The sequence below is a fragment of the Papio anubis genome, chromosome 11, assembly GCF_008728515.1.
Source record: "Papio anubis isolate 15944 chromosome 11, Panubis1.0, whole genome shotgun sequence".
NCBI lineage: Eukaryota > Metazoa > Chordata > Mammalia > Primates > Cercopithecidae > Papio > Papio anubis.
Window position 1 is genome coordinate 114,460,971 of NC_044986.1, and position 16,376 is coordinate 114,477,346.

General features: G+C 42.6%; 2 protein-coding genes across 3 annotated transcripts in view; one reads left to right on the top strand and one right to left on the bottom strand.

Moving 5' to 3' along the window:
* Nucleotides 1–427: 427 nt before the first annotated feature.
* On the bottom strand, nucleotides 428–12,212 carry LOC108587513 (translation initiation factor IF-2). The gene is made up of 4 exons (XM_031651934.1): nucleotides 11,766–12,212; nucleotides 11,177–11,655; nucleotides 5,197–5,311; nucleotides 428–1,074 (listed from the first exon to the last, which is right to left on the bottom strand). The coding sequence occupies exons 1-4, from the start codon at nucleotides 12,210–12,212 to the stop codon at nucleotides 928–930; spliced, it is 1,188 nt and encodes a 395-aa protein (XP_031507794.1). The 3' UTR covers nucleotides 428–927.
* USP6NL (USP6 N-terminal like) overlaps nucleotides 11,355–16,376 on the top strand; it is a 154,860-nt gene continuing 149,838 nt past the window's right edge. Inside the window, exon 1 of one of the 2 annotated variants that reach the window (XM_009213967.4) lies at nucleotides 11,355–11,685. The gene's annotated coding sequence lies outside the window, so the exon portion shown is untranslated. The remainder of the gene's footprint in view (nucleotides 11,686–16,376) is intronic. The other variant, XM_009213968.3, reaches the window with a different exon arrangement.

A 16,376-nucleotide genomic window follows, 5' to 3' on the forward strand; every position in this document is an offset into this window, starting at 1 on the left:
AGGCTGCTCTTGAACTCATGACCTTGAGTGACCTGCCCATCTCAGCCTCCTAAAGTCCTGGGAATACAGGTGTGAGCCACTGTGCCTGGTCAAACATAATTTTTAAGGGCCAATTTTTTTTTTTTTTGAGACAGTGTCTTGCTCTGTTGCCCAGGCTGTAGTGTGGTGGTACACTGCAGCCTCCACCTCCTTGGTTCGAGTGATCTTCTCACCTCAGCCTCCTGAGTAGCTGGGACTATGGGTATGTACCACCATGCCTGGCTCATCTTTTAGTTTTATTTTTGCAGAGACCAGGTTTCACCACGTTTCCCAGGCTGGTCTCAAACTCCTGGACTCAAGTGATCCTCCAGCCTTGGCCTCCCAAAGTGCTGGGACTACAGGAATGAGCCACTGCACCTGGCCTTGAATTCCATTAAATGGGCTACTCTAATTTAACTAGTACTTTATTGACAGGTAGGTTGCTTCCAATTTTTTTATATTGTAAACAAGGATGTGGCAAACAGAGTTATCATAGATCTTTTTAGTATTATTTGCTTAGAAAACACTCCTAGAAATTAAATTACCAAATCTAAGTACTTACATTATAAAGTCTAGTTCATATTACCAAAATGCTCTTTAGTTAAATTCTACCAATGTATACTCCTGCTGTTACTGGGGGTCCTTGCTCCCAGAGCTCCCAAGATGGTGGCAGACTGCTTCCAAAATGGCGGCGGGCCACTTCCAAGATGGTAGCAAGCCTCATGTTCTCTGACTTGGGGTTCTTGGCCTCAGGGATTCCAAGGAATGGAATCTTGGGCCATGGGGTGAGTGTTACAGCTCTGCTAGAAGCCGTGGGTCATGGAAGAGAACCGTGGAGCCCAGTGACTAGTGTTCAGCTGGATTAGGAAGAACCTAGGCACTTAGCCATGTAGGAACAATGGCAAACCTTTAGTCCAATTGGGAGCAGCAACGGGCACCTCGCTGGATCAGGAGCACAGCGGACACCCTGCCGGATCTGGAGGGCTGGAAGTCAGCAGTGGGTCTGCGACAGCGGCAAACAGCAACGGTGGACAGCCAGCGAAAACTCAGCTCCAGCTGTAACATTCACGGACCAGAAAGAGTGCAGTTGCAAGATTTAATAGAGTGAAATAGAGTGAAGACAGAGCTCCCATATAAGGGGAGGGGACCCAAAGGGGGTTGCCCTAGCCGGCTCAAATGCCTGGATGTATATCCTGATCCTTGTCCCTCCCGCTGTGCTCTCAGTCAATAGATGATTGGCTATTTCTTTACCTCCTGTTTTTGCCTAATTAGCATTTTAGTGAGCTCTCGGATTGGTCAGGTGTGAGCTAAGTTGCAAGCCCCATGTTTAAAGGTGGAAGCGGTTATCTTCCCAGCTAGGATTAGGGACTCTTAGCCTAGGAAATCCAGCTAGTCCTGTCTCTCACTGTTAGTAATGTATGGTAGTGCCTGTTTCACCACATTTTGGGTGTTAATTGATCTTTCCAAAAATAACTAATGTACCTTATTAACTTTCTTTTTAAAATGTTACTGTGGTAAGAACTGTTAACATGCTACCTACCCTCTTGGCAGATTTTCATATGTACGATACAGGGACATGACTAATTTTTTAAATCTTTGACAATGACAGGTGAATATTATATTCCACTGGCCTTCACTGAGATTCCTTTGATTATTTATGAGGCTGAACAGATGTTTATCACTTGTATTTCTATTTTTCGTAAACTTCCTTGTCATGAACTTTGGTGGTTGTCTGGTTTTCTTTTGGAGTTTTTAAAGCAAAACAATATATTAAGACAGGACAACAACAACTATTACTGTTATTAATATTATTATTTTGAGACAAAGTCTCCCTCCATTGCCCAGGCTGGAGTGCAGGGGCGCGATCTCGGCTCACTGCAACGTCTGCCTCCCGGGTTCAAGCAGTTTTCCTGCATCAGTCTCCTGAGTAGCTGGGATTACAGGCGCCCACCACCATGCCCGGGTAATTGTTATATTTTTAGTAGAGACAGGGTTTCACTATATTGACCAGGTCTTGAACTCCTGACCTCGTGATCCACCCACCTTGGTCTCCCAAAGTGATGGGATTACAGGCGTGAGCCATCGTGCCTGGCCAACATTTTTTTCATAGAACTTACTATAGAATTCCCATTGGTATATAGGAATAATATACTAATAAACATACAAATGTATTTATATGTTGCTGTAGAGTGTAGTACAGTAGTTTTTTCCACAGTCTGGCTAAACAAACTCATTTATTAAAGAAAATGAGTCTTTTGAGGGTAGGTTGATTTCAGTGATTATAGAGTTAACCTGGGTCAATAAATCTAGCTTATTTCTATGGAAATTTTATAGTATGGTTTAAGAATCTTATATACATATGAGAGCTAAAATCATAACACTCTTAGAAGAAAACATAGGGGTAAATATTAATGACCTTGGATTTTACAATAGATCTTTAGATACGACACTAAAAGCACACAAAATTAAAAAAATAAAGATAAATTGGACTTCATCAAAATGGAAACTTTTGTACACCAAAGGACATGATCATAAAGTGAAAAGACAACCTAGAGAATGGGAGAAAATATTTGCAGATCATATATGTGATAAGGATCAGAATATGTAAAGAACTTTTACAACTCAACAAAGGAGACAAACAACCCACTTCAAAAATGGGTGAAAGACTTGAATAGACATTTCTCCAAAGAAGATATTCAAATGGCCAATAAACACATGAAAAGATGCACTTGGCGGGCGCCATGGCTCACACATTTAATCCCAGCACTTTGGGAGGCTGAGGCGGGCGGATCACAAGGTCAGGAGATCAAGACCATCCTGGCTAACACAGTGAAACCCCACCTCCACTAAAAATACAAAAAAATTAGCCGGGAGTGGTGGTGGGCGCCTGTAGTCCCAGCTATTCAGGAGGCTGAGGCAGAAGAATGGCATCAACCCAGGAGGTGGAGCTTGCAGTGAGCCAAGATTGTGCCACTGCACTCCAGCCTGGGCGATAGAGCGAGACTCCGTCTCAAAAGAAAAGAAAAGAAAAGATGCCCAACATTACTAGTCATTAGGGAGATGCAAATCAAAACCACAAGGTACCACTTCACACTCACAAGGATGGCTCTAGTCACAAAAACAGAAAATAACAAGTGGTGGTGGGGAGGTGGAGAAATTGGAATGCTTGTGCACTGTTGGTGGGAATGTAAAATGGCACAGCACTGTGGAAACAGTTTGGCGCTTCCTCAACAGGTTAAATATAGAATTACCATATGATCCTGCAATTCCACTCTTCAACATATACCCAAAATGACTGGAAAACAGGTCCTCAAAAAAAAAAAAAAAAAAAAACATGTACACTCATGTTCCTAGTAGCGCTATTCACAGTAACCAAAGGGTGCACCCTCAACTGCCTGTCAACAGAAAAACAACTGTGCTGTATACAAACAATGGAATATTATTCAGCCATGTAAAGAAATGAAGTATGCATACAAGTTGTCATATGCATGAGCCGCGGAAATGTTATGCTCAGTGAAAGAAGACGGACACAAAAGGTCACATATTGTATGATTGCATTTATATGAAATATTCGAGGTAAATCCCCAAAGAGACAGAAAACAGTGAGGGTTGCCAGGAACTGAAAGATGGAAAATGGAGAATAACTCCTTAATGACTACGGTGGTTTCCTTTTGAGGTGACGAAAATGTTTTGGAACTAGATAGAGGTGGTGGTTATACAACATTATGAATGTACTAAATGCTACCGTATGGTTCACTTGAAAAACGGTTGATTTTATTTTATGTGAATTTCACCTTAATAACAGCAACAAAATCTTATGTGAATGAGTCATCAGGGGCAAGACATAGTGACATACATTTAATGCTTTGCTATCAAATAATTTCAACAGCAAAATGAATAAATACTGATTCTCAGCTAAATTGCCAAAATTAAGATGGCAGAAAGCAGTGTTACCCAAAGCGTAAGACGTATTCTATTGATGGTAGATAAGATGGCAAAGGCTTTAAATAACCTTGCCTCACATAGTGAGGAATTTAATTTTTCAGAGATTTTATTCACCCTTTAGTTCTGGTGAATATATCAATGAGTCTCAGTTTCCAGTTAGGGTGTTCGCTGTTAGTACGAGTAACATCTCTAACACATGCTAATCGCACCTTTGAAGAAAGAGGAGCAGGCTTCAGGCTCAGAGCCCTTTACTAAACTGGTTTTAATATCACTGTTTGGCTTTCAGTGTGTTCATTTTTACTTTTATCTTCCATTTATGCAGCAAAACAGTTTTGTGATTTGCATTATACTTTATGATGCAAAATTTCCTCTTCATTTACACAGAAATGTGAGTCAACTTAAAGAAAAACAATAAACAATAATATAAATGGTTATGAAGATTTGGAGGGGGAAAGTGGAACTCGAATGAGTAAATAGGACACACTGACATAAAAAAAAGTACACCCTAGATTTGAGATATGAGGATCTAAGTCTCTTGCCAGTCTTGCAACTTTGAGCTACAGTTCCTGCCTACCTCACAGAGCTTTTATGGAAAGTGCTATACAAGTGTAAATTACTATTATTATGAAATGACTATTTGTTTAGGGTATTATGTGTATCACAGAGGCTGGGAGGCCTGGAGCTGCATTTCCCAGAGTCTCCTCCCAGCACAGTTCTGATAAGGTTTAGTTGTGCTGGTGAGGTGCACTCAAGGATTTGAGAGCAGTTGTGACATGGAAAGTGATTGATTACCTGTCATTTATTGCAATCTCTGATCTCTGGGTACAGCAGCTTCCTGACATTGGGTCCACAGCTGATGTGGAATAACCTGAAATTAGTAGTGCTACCTTCTCAACTTTTGCCTATTCACTCCTTCCAAATACTCTGTATACATCTGATTCCCTATATCGAATATATTCCTGTTGGTGATGCCTTGAGTAGTTTTTCTTTTTTCCTGGCTGAACTCTCATTTAAATATTATTTGTTTCATTGAATTTACAAAATGCTGACATTTCTTCTGGGTTCATTGGCTCATTCTTGTAATCCTAGCACTTTGGGCGGCCAAAGTGGGAGGATTGCTTGAGGCCAGGAGTTTGAGACTAGCCTGAGCAATAAAGCAAGACCCAATTTCTACAACAACAACAACAACAACAACAACAACAACAAAAAAAAGCCAGGCATGGTGGCACACACCTGTACTCCTAGCTGCTTGGCAGGCTGAGGCAGGAGGATTGTTTGAGCCCAGGAGTTTGAGGTGACAGTGAGCTTCAGTGTACTCCAGTCAGGGCAAAAGAGTAAGACCATGTCTCTAAAAGCAAAAACAAAAACAAAAACGAACAACTGACATTTTAATAATAATACAATAATAATGTTTGTTGAATGTTTACTAACTTAGTTATTGCGCTAAGCATTTTATATGCATAATCTCATTTGGTTCTCATAAGAACCCTATGAAGTCATTTCTTGTACTCTCTGTATTTTGCAGAAGAATAAACTGAGGTAGAGGGTTTTGCAACCAATCCAAGTGTCAGAGCTGGTAAGCCGCAGATCCAGGATTTCAACTCAGGTGGTCTAACTCCAGAGACTGCTTGATTACTCTACACTCTACTGTCCTCCCTGTACAATAAAGTTCACTTCAGGTCTATGATAGAGTCTTCATTAGGTCTAAACCAGAAGTGTCTCAGATATCAGAAGTTTTGATTTTTAGAAGGGTGACACAGCACACGTACTGTGTACTGTTTACAGGTGTCATAAGTGGGATCTGTGCCAGCACCTTGTCATGAAACAAAGACTTCTGCAACAAAATGAGTGTTCATATTAAATACGATAAAGACCCTAAATAGCCAAAGGAAAGTTCTGTTGCTACCAAAAGAGTTTAGGTGCCCAATTTATGAAAAACACTTTTGGTTTTCAGAGTTTTGTGGATGAAGAATTGCGGACCTGTAATTTTCACGAAGTATAAACAAACAGAAAAGAAAAGCTGAGCATATACATACGCATGTATATATTCTCATCTATTGTCTCATTTTCATTGATTCTTTAGCCTGGCTACTTGTGACCACCACTTCTTTCCCCTTTTTAGCCAAAGTATGTGGGCAAGGACTTATTTCATATCGAAGTCAAATGCAGTTTCAAGTATATTTACTTTACAGACCCCAAGAGATGGAGGTCATTATGTTGTTTCACAAAGTGTTGACCCCACCTCAAAGAAAAGGCTTAGACAAAAGTAGCAATTTAGTGGAAAAAAAAATGCCCTTGAATACCCTAGGATCTGCTACAGTTCACTCCATTCTTCTATAACTTGACATTTTTATACATCACTTCTGTTAATTTTGATTAAATTATTTACTAAAGTTTTAGCTAAACCATGCTAAAGGCCTTAGCATTGTATTTTTAATCAATGCATTCCAGTTGTCTGCAGGTGTGTAACAAACCACCCTGAGCTCAAAAGCCTCACACAGCAATTTATTATGACATTCATGGTTCCACGGGGTTGACTGGGCTCACCTGAGACATCCTCACTTGGGATTTCTCATGGGGTCACACAGCTGGGGCTTGAGGTATCTGAAGACTTAATTGTACTGGACATTCAGGATGCCCAACAGCAGTGAATGCTGGTTGTTGGCTGAGGACTCAGCTGAGGTTGTCATCCAGACCAGCTACATGTGGCTTCTCCATGTGACCTGGGCTTCTTTCAGTATGGCACCTGAGTTGCTGAAGCGAGTGCGCTAAGTATTTCAGAGGCCCAGGTGGAAGCTGCAAAACTTAGGATCTAGCCTTAGAAATCACTCAGCATCGCTTCCCCCACAATCTTGTGAAAAGTGAGTCACAGAGCTGGCCCAGACTCAAGAGGAGGGTGATGTAAAAGGGGGTGAATATTGGAAGGCACAGTTCACTGGGAGGCCATCCGTGAAAACTGTTGCCACACCATTTATAAAGACTTATGAGCACAAGGGTTTAAAGGTTAATTCAAAGGTCATATATACAGAGGCAAGAGTTTTATCCCTCTAAAACAGAGACAAAAATGCCATGAACTGCTACTTCATTTTTAAAGTATCTTATAATACTTTTTAGTACAACTCTGCTTGATTAGACTTAACAAAAACTAAATAAATGGCATGACGTCTAAGAGATGGCCAAATGGATGGTTGTAGAATGGTAACTGTAAGTTGAGCAGGCAGAAGAAATCCTCTAAAGCTGTAAAAACATATTGAGACACTTTTCAAACGATACAACATCATTACAGATTTCTGGCAAACCATGATGACTATTTTGGTATGTAATCAGGAACAGGGTGTCTTGTGAGCAAAAGAGCAGAGGAGATCACGAGAGGCAGCTCTTGTAGTTGAAAAGCAGTCAGTCCTTCTTTTTTTTTTGAGTCACGGACCCCTTTGAGCATATGAAAAAGGTTAGGAACTTTCTGCTTAGAAAACATACATGCTTGCATATTTTTGTTCTTTCCTTCTTTCAGTCATTCTTTCCTCCCTCCTTCCTTCCTTCTTTTCCTCCCTTTCACCTTCCTTCCTTTCATTTTTTCTAGAAATGTTTATAGGGAGCTAATTCTGTATTAGATACTGATCTGGACCAAGGAATAGAGAAGGGCAGAAGGCAGATAAGTTTCCCAGTCTCCTGGAATGTACATTTTAAAGACAGGAGTCAGAAAGAAACTCAGCACACCAATAAATAATACAACCTCAGAGTTACAGGTAACAAACTGTGTTATTTACAATGTTACGGGGTTCACAGTTCTTCACAGGTTCCTCTTTTTCACACTGCAATCAATAACGTCTCTTTTAAACTAAAGGCTTTGGGCCAGGTGCGGTGGCTCATGCCTGTAATCCCAGCACTTTGGGAGGCCGAGGTGGATGAATCACCTGAGGTCAGGAGTTCAAGACCAGCCTAACCAACATAGTGAAACCCTGTCTCTACTAAAAATACAAAAAATTAGCCAGGCAGGATGGTGCACGCCTGTAGTCTCAACTACTTGAGAGGCTGAAACAGGAGAATCGCTTGAACTCAGAAAGGCGGAGGTTGCAATGAGCCCAGATGGTGCCACTGCATTCCAGCCTGGGTGACAGAGTGAGACTCTATTAAAAAAAACAAACAAAAACCCCCCAAAACCCCAAAAAGCTTTGTGTATGAGCAGTGTGGATGTGGCTATTGGTTACCCATTGCTTTTTCACTTATACACAGATGTTGACTGATCTTTTTTTTTTAATCCATAAAGAATAGTTACATGCAGTGTCATTGGAGCTGACTTTTCTAGTCAATAGAAGAGCATTGGCTTCTCATGAGATTTCAGAAATTACCATGGCTGGTGAGCATGAATATGAGCATTGCAATGCTTTCCACAGCCTTATTTAAAATAAAAAAAAATCCCTCCCTTAGGGAACTGCCTCTCTTTAAAAAATTAAATGGATCAAATGGCCATGGATTCACATTTCAAAGTCTCAATTTACAGGAGACTCAAAGAACTGACCCTTTCATCCATATTTTGAAGATGACAGTGAGGGATATGGATAATTTGCTTTGGAGAATTTTTTTCCTCCATGTTCTATGTTCGTATGTCCTCACCACAAATTGTACTTCTGGCCTTAGTTATTATGGGAGCCTGTGGGGGATTTAAACCTGTACTTTTACCACTGGCAACATTTTAAATATTGTCATTAGCAAAACACATAACTTTTGCAAAAATGAAATGCAAATATCCATCTCTCTTATTCCATAATGATGGACGAGAGGTGGTCCTAACCTTTGGTATTGTGAAATATTTTAAATGGTAACACAAATCATTAGGCCACATTTCTTTTTACTTTTTGGTACATTCCTGCTATACAGCTTTCACCCTCCCTTCAGTTGAAGGGTATTTTAATATCTGGCATGTCATGTTAGAGTAAATATAATCATGGAGTGAATATAATCTAGCTATAATTGTTTAGAGCAGGGATTGACGAAGTACAGGTAAGGTGACACTGTTGACACTTTGACTTGCGGAAAAAAATGGGGGTATTTCTGAACTGTAATAATACCATAGAGTCAGAGTGCTATTATGAAAGTATAAAATTGAGACAGGGGTGCTCATAATGAAGTCCAAAACAGTGTTTTTAAATTTAGCCATCTAATTTATGGAAAAAATGTATCAGAAATTTCCAGTTTATTTTGCCAAGTAAGCCTGGGGCCAGGGTTGTCCATCCAAAATCCCATTAACTCATTAACTAGTGACTTGGGGTTCTCATCCATGATGTTTGCAATCATGTCCCTTGACTGATGTCTTTTTTTTTTTTTTTTTTTTGAGACAGGGTCTCTTTCTGTCACTCAGGCTGGCGTGCAGGGGTACGATCTCAGCTCACTGTAGCCTCTGCCTCCCAGGTTCAAGTGATTCTCCCATCACAGCCTCCTGAGTAGCTGGGACTACAGGGACACATCACCACACCCAGCTAATTTTTGTATTTTTTGGTAGAGACGGGGTTTCACCATGTTGTCCAGGCTGGTCTTGAACTTCTGACCTCAACTGATCTGCCCACCTTGGCCTCCCAAGATTGATGTCTCTTGAGCATCTCCGTGGTTCCAAGGTCTCCTTTAGTGATGGGAGACCACAATCATAGCAATTTCATTCAGTAGCATTTGCTAAGGACTTTTTATGTGCAAAGAAATCTGCTGGGTCCAGCAGGGGCTACAAAGAGAGATGAGTGAGGGCTCTTCCCTGTCAGAAATTGAGAATAATCCAATCTAGGTGACGGCTAACCCGGGAGTCCTATAACTTTTGGAAAGTATTTGGTTGTTGAAAATAACTCTAGTCTGCTTTTAGCCCCTCAATTCATATATTAAATGAGTTATGCCATTTTTGTATCAGGATCATAAAAATAAATACTAGTCTTTACAAACCCGCTTTAAATGAATGAAAGAAGCCCCAAAGGGAAGTATACATTTGTATTTTCTTAAACAGCGTATACACAGTCACGTGGTAACAACGTTTTGATCAACGATGGACTGCACATACAATGGTGGTCCCATAAGGTTATAATGGAGCTGAACAATTCCTATGGCCTAGTGATGTCATAGCCATTGTAACATTATAGCCCAATGTGTTACCTTGTCTATGTTGAAATACACAAATTCTTCCCATTGTGTTGCACTTGCCTACAGTATTCAGTATAGTCACATGCTGAACAGGTTTGTAGCCCAGGAGCGATAAGTCACACCTTATAGCTTAGGTGTGTAGGAGGCTTTACTATCTAGGTTTGTGTGAATGTACTCTATGATGTTCACACAGTGACGAAATTGCCTAAGGATGAATTTCTCAGACTGTATTGCTGGGTATCCCTGTCGTTAAGATGACCACACTTGAGAGCTAGAAGGAGCCTTAGAGACCAACTAAAACCTAATCTGAGTCACAGTTTTTAAAGTTTGGGTGCTAGCAAAGGGCCTGTGACCCTGTCTCCTCCTTCCACCCCTCCTGTGAGATAACTGGGCACAGCATTCAGTTTCTTCGTGTCAGTTTTCACCAGCTGGAAAAGAGAGAGAAAAGGCACAGTGCAGGGCTGCCAGGTTCAGTAATTCGAGTTCCTGGAATCAAGGACAGGAAGCCTTTTAGTTACTTGCACACCCTAACTTTTCTAGCTTCGATTGAATCAATCATTTAACTGTCAGCTAATTACAGCTTTGGGAAGTTTACATCATGCATCTTTTTATGGCACCCCTTAATGGGAGGCTTTGGAGATTAAAACTCTTGACAATTTCCACGATGTAAAAAAGGAAAGTTGACCTACAGAAAGATGGGACAGTGATGAACATTTGAGAAGCTTGAAGCAGCAATGGGATCTACACAGTAGCCTACTTAAAGTAGTGCTGATGTGAACGCTTAGCCTAAGTTCCTGAAAAATGACAGCAGTGTGACCTGTGTCAGTAGCAATGGCACTTTATTGAGCAGATGATTGCTTTGCACTTACTACCAAGCACTCGCTTGTTCCAGGACAGCCCCATGAAGCAGGTCCTATTATCATTCCACTTTACAGATGAAGAAACTGAGGCACAGAGAAACGTCTCCAAGGGCTGACACCTGGTAAGCAATTGAGTCAGAAATGAAAAAAAAAAAAAAAGCCAGGCTGGCTCCGCAGACCATCCTGTCGCCCCCTACTCAGCTGACCTCCCTACGTCTCTGCTATCCTCTGACCTGCCGGCTGGGCACGCCAATGTCGCTCGTTTGCGTGCCTCGAAGTCCCGCTTTGGCTCCCGAGCTTCCAGCGCCCGCCTCCCGCCGAGGGGCTCCCGGCACCTGCAGTCCTGGGCGCGCGTCCCCGAGGCGGGCGGGAGCTCGCACGGCGGGAGCGCGGGAGCGGCGCGCACGTGCCGCCGGGAAGGGGCCGCGCCAAGATGGCGGCGGCCGCGGCCGCTGTGGTGACGGTTGGCGGCGGCCGGTGAGGCGGGCGGGGCCGGCGACGCGGAGGCGGGGTCCCGGGCGAGCCGCCCTGGGAGGCGGGGGCCGTTTCCATAGCGGCGGCAGGAGGTGTCGCGCCGGGGAACTTCCTGGTTCCCGGGCTCGGCTTCGCCGGGATCCTCTTGGAAGGGAAACAATGGGGCGGAGGGCACTGCGGTAGCCGCCGCCGCGCTGGACCTGCTCGGCCGCCCGGGACCTCCCGCTCTGCCCGCTGCCTACAGCCTCGCAGTCGGGACCGTACTGAGGTAACTTCCATTCCTCAGCTCCCGCCGCGAGGGGCTGGCGGCGGCGGCGGGCTCCGCGGGCGTCCTCCCGGGGCCGGGACTCGGAGTTGGCCCCGGAGAGCCGGACGCCGCCATTCCCGGCCCCGGGAGGAGGGGACGCGGCTGCGGTTCGCGGCTCGGCCCTGGGGGGCGGCTCGGGCACAGTGCGGGGGCTGCCCGTGTGTCCCTGCGCCCGGAGCGTGGGGTCCGCGGGGCGATGGGCGGGCTGGGGGCGCCGCGCGGGGTGTGGGGCGGCCCGGGGGTGGAACCTGGCGACGGCCTCCCAGAGCGAGCCGCGGTCCCTGCCAGGCGCGTCTCCCGAGCCCCAGTGGGCAGGACCCGAGCAAACTTCGTGCCTTTAAATGACTGCCTTGATGCCGCGGAACTTTGTTTGGACCAGGCGAGGGGAGGATGGGGCGAATGAGGGATTTGTAAGTCTTGAAAATCCGTGCGCCTTTGCAAAGTTTGCAAAATAGTTTGGCGCTCACAACCCTAGGCTGGTGCGGCATTTGTAATGAGTGAGAACGGTTCCTCGCAGGTGTTTTACTGCCAGAAAATGCGGGAAGCGTATGAATCCATGGGTGCACGTTTCTGTAATTTGAAAATGTTGTTTTTCCCCACCCCCCACCCTTATCCCTTTCTTTCCCGACATTTAATCCGCAGATAGATGCTTTTTAGACAGTAGACTTCAGCTTGCTTCCTTTGGACTGGGAAGGCTTGTTGAACTGGGGCCATACCCAGTCATTGGAAATAATGCGAGACGAATGGAAAAAAAAAGTGAGGACGCCGTCTTAAGTATGTTGCTTGTTGGAAGAAAATGGTTTCAATCCTATATTAATCCTTTTATAAAAATAATTACATCTTTGGGATATTTAATATTTCATAGCTTAGGAAAGTTACACAGAACTTTAGAGATCACCCCGGCCAACTCCCTCCCACATTGAGTCTCTGGGAAGTTCCTTCAGGGGGAAGTCAGTGTTCTTTTTTCTTTCCTGAAGTCATCTTAATAGGAATAAATTAGCCAACAGCAAGTGAACAGTGGTTTATTTGCTTTTATTTCTGGTTCAGTCAGACCCTAAAATTAACAAAAATATTTCCTGGCTTGCCATTCTTTTATAACAACATTTGTAAACATAGTGTAGTTCATTACTTAAAATGGATGTTGATGCCATGTTGTATTCTACATAGGCAATTAAAATATGTCCAAATAGAAAAAAAAAAAAAAACACTAATAAAAGTATAAGTTAACTTTTAAGGGAAGAAATCCTAATTGCAAGTACAAGTATCCTTAGTTAACAGAAATTCCTTTGCTGATTATATATATATAAAAATAATTAATGAGTTGTTGCAAAGGCACTCAAAGAAACATCGTTTGCCAAATATTAAGAATTTGAGCCCTGAGCCTCAGTTTTGGTGCCTACTTAGTTTTTAGCTATGCAACCAGACTTTCTGTTGTACTTGTTTCTGGTAAGACTAGTCCATTACCGGTTTTAATAGTGTTTTGACATGCAAATAGCTCGTATTGGGGACTGACTTTGGTTAAACAAGCCAGTAAGTAGAAGTGTCAGATTTGGCACTGTCTGTTAGTTTTGTTTAATCATCTTCTAGCATTATAGGGAACCAAGAGAACTACCCACCCCAGCAGATCCAACCTGAGTCTCCAATGCCAAGCAAGGGTTGCCTTGGTCCATCTTTGCCACGGTGTGCACATCTGTTTCAAGTTCTTGTTACATTTTGTAGCTAGCTAAGATGGGTGAAAAAGAGGCCAATGAGTTCAAGCTAGTAGCAAATTGAAAACAAACAAAATTACTCTGATTGGAAAGTGTGAGGAATGTTAATGTAGTAGAATAGGATAGCTTTGGGAATTGCTACTTCAGGTAGAGAGAAGGAGACAAATGATTACAATTCTGGTTTATGTTCACAATTTCACTGTAACGATTTTTTTTTTTTTTTTTTAACCATTCTTACTTTGTAACTAGTGCAATGCAGACCTCTAATTACCAGAAAGTTATGGTTTGTTCCTTCAGTGTGATTTTCGGAAAGCATAGACTGGCGGGTTGCAGTGGCTCATGCCTGTAATCTCAGCACTTTGGGAGGCCGAGGCGGGTGGATCATTTGAGGTCAGGAGTTCAAGACCAACCTGGCCAACATGCTGAAACCCCCGTTTCTACTAAAAATACAAAAATTAGCTGGGCGGTAGTGGTGCATGACTGTATTTCCAGCTACCTGGGGGCTGAGACAGGAGAATCCTTTGAGCCTGGGAGGCAGATGTTGCAGTGATTGGAGATCGCTTCACTGCACTCCAGCTTGGGTGACAGAGTGAGACTCTGTCTCAGAAAAAAAGAAAAAAAAAAAAAGCATCGTTCATTGTCAGATATGATTTCATTATATTGAGAGACTCATTTTTCCCCTAAAAGATGACACCTGTATTTACAGTGGAAGTCACTATAAGAATAATAATTGGAAAGAAATCCAACTTGTAGCCCACGTCCATGTAGCACATGAGATTTAAGCACGGAAATTGGAGCCACAGAGACTTGGATTCTCAGCTGGTCTATGCCAGTTTCAGGTTGTATCACCTCATGCAAATGACTGAATTTTTAAAAGCTCGTTTCTTTGTAAAATTGGGAAGGATCGTAAATTCAAACGTGTTTATTCAACCATTATTTTTTGAGTGCCTTCTGTGTACCCCAGGACTTTGTGTTAGGTACTTCGTTTTCAACACGTGGGATGAGTCCTTTGGTGTGAAGTACAGGGAGCTATAAAACCCATACCTAGGGAACCTGACTTGGTTTTGAGGGAGTCAGGGCAAGTTCCCTGAGGAAGCGACTTGTAAGACCTGAAGATGAGGAGGAGATAGCTGGCTGAAAAAAAGGGGCGGGTGTGTGGGAGGCTTTGAGGGTGAGAGAAGAACTTGCTCACAGTCTCTGAAGAGATTGGGAAGGTTAAATAAGATGCTTCTGTATGAGTTCCCTCCATAGCCATGAGCAGTCACTGTTGGTTATGTAGAGAAGGCTCTTGGCACTGTTCTTGGATCATCTGAATGAAGCAGCTCAGCTTTGTTCCATAGCCATTAGAGAAGGGGAGTCCTACTTGTCTGTGTCCATACCAGACCTGCAAGTGACTCTTGACACACTTTGATGTCCACTTTTGTAACTCTGCATTGGATTACTTGTTAGTTTCGATAGCTGTAAGACTGGGATTAAATGTTAAATGAAATATTCTTTGATTTACTTACAGATATGCTTTGTAATATCAGGATAGTCTTGGTTTCCTTTTGATTCCATTTTCTCTTTGAAGAGCTTGGACCACCTCTCACAAAACTGTGTAGCAATCTACCCTAAAATACAAATCTTCAGTAAGTGGCAGGTAGTTTTCATTTGCCTACAGAAAGATCAAGAGTTACTCTGGAGTTTCATATGTTGGTTTTAAGTGTTCTTAGCTCTAAAGAGATTATTTAGTTATTCTGTGATAGAGGTACACATTGCACCTGGGTCTTGCTGACATGAGTGTAGAAAAACTTACAGTTTTATCCTGGAATTTTCCTTTCATTGAGTCAGCCAGTGAATTAAAAATTTAAAGTAACATTTTAGATGAACTAAATGAAAGAATATTATTTTTGATCTTCTTAATGTATTAGTTTTGCTGTTAGTAATGTTATGTAGATCAGTGATGGCAAATTATTATTATTATTATTATTTCCTTTTCCTGAGACAGGGTCTCGCCCTGTCACCCAGGTTGGCCTGCAGTAGAGCAGTGTCAGCTCACTGCAGCCTTCGCTTTCCAGGCTCAGGCAATTCTCCCACCTCAGCCTCCCAAGTAACTGGGACTACAGGCATGTGCCACCATGCCCAGCTAATTTCTGTATTTTTTTGGTAGAGATGAGGTTTCTCCATGTTGCCCAGGCTGGTCTTGAATCCCTAGGCTCAAGCGGTCCTCCTGCCTCAGCCTCCCAAAATGCTGGGATTGCAGTTGTGAGCCACTTTGCCTGGCTAATATTTTATTACAGAATTAATGCAATATTTGTAAGTCAGTTGGCTCTAGGTTTTTTGTTCTTGTTTCTTTTTGTTTGGTTTTTGGACATTTAATGTCCGTCCACTGGCATATCTGTGGTAAGATAAGGTAAGGTGAAATAAGATTTTGAAGTCAGTCACAATGGAAAAAAAATTGAATAGATGTGCAGGCTAAAATTTATAAAAGGTATATATGTATGAGCTAGCTGATATGTTTTTTGTGTATTTCCCTGTTGCCCATATTAAAAATTAATGAATTGGCCTATAATAACCCTTTATTGACAATAGTACTTAAAAATTAATTTTGGCCAGATTTGATAGCTCACTCCTATAATCCCAGCACTTTGGAGGCCCAGGTGGGTGGATCACATGAGGCCAGGAGTTTGAGGCCAGCCTGGCCAACTTGGTGAAACCCCATGTCTACCAGAAATACAAAAATTAGTGGGGCATGGTGGTATATGCCTGTGGTCCCAGCTACTTGGGAGGCTGAGACACAAGAATCACTTGAACTCGGGAAGCGGAGGTTGCACTGAGCTAAGATCGCACCACTGCACTCCAGCCTGGCAACGGAGCAAACTCCGTGTCAAAAAAAAAAAATTAATTTCAAAATCTATTTGTCTTCACCTCTTTTATATTCATTTTTAATTTTTTAGCTTTATT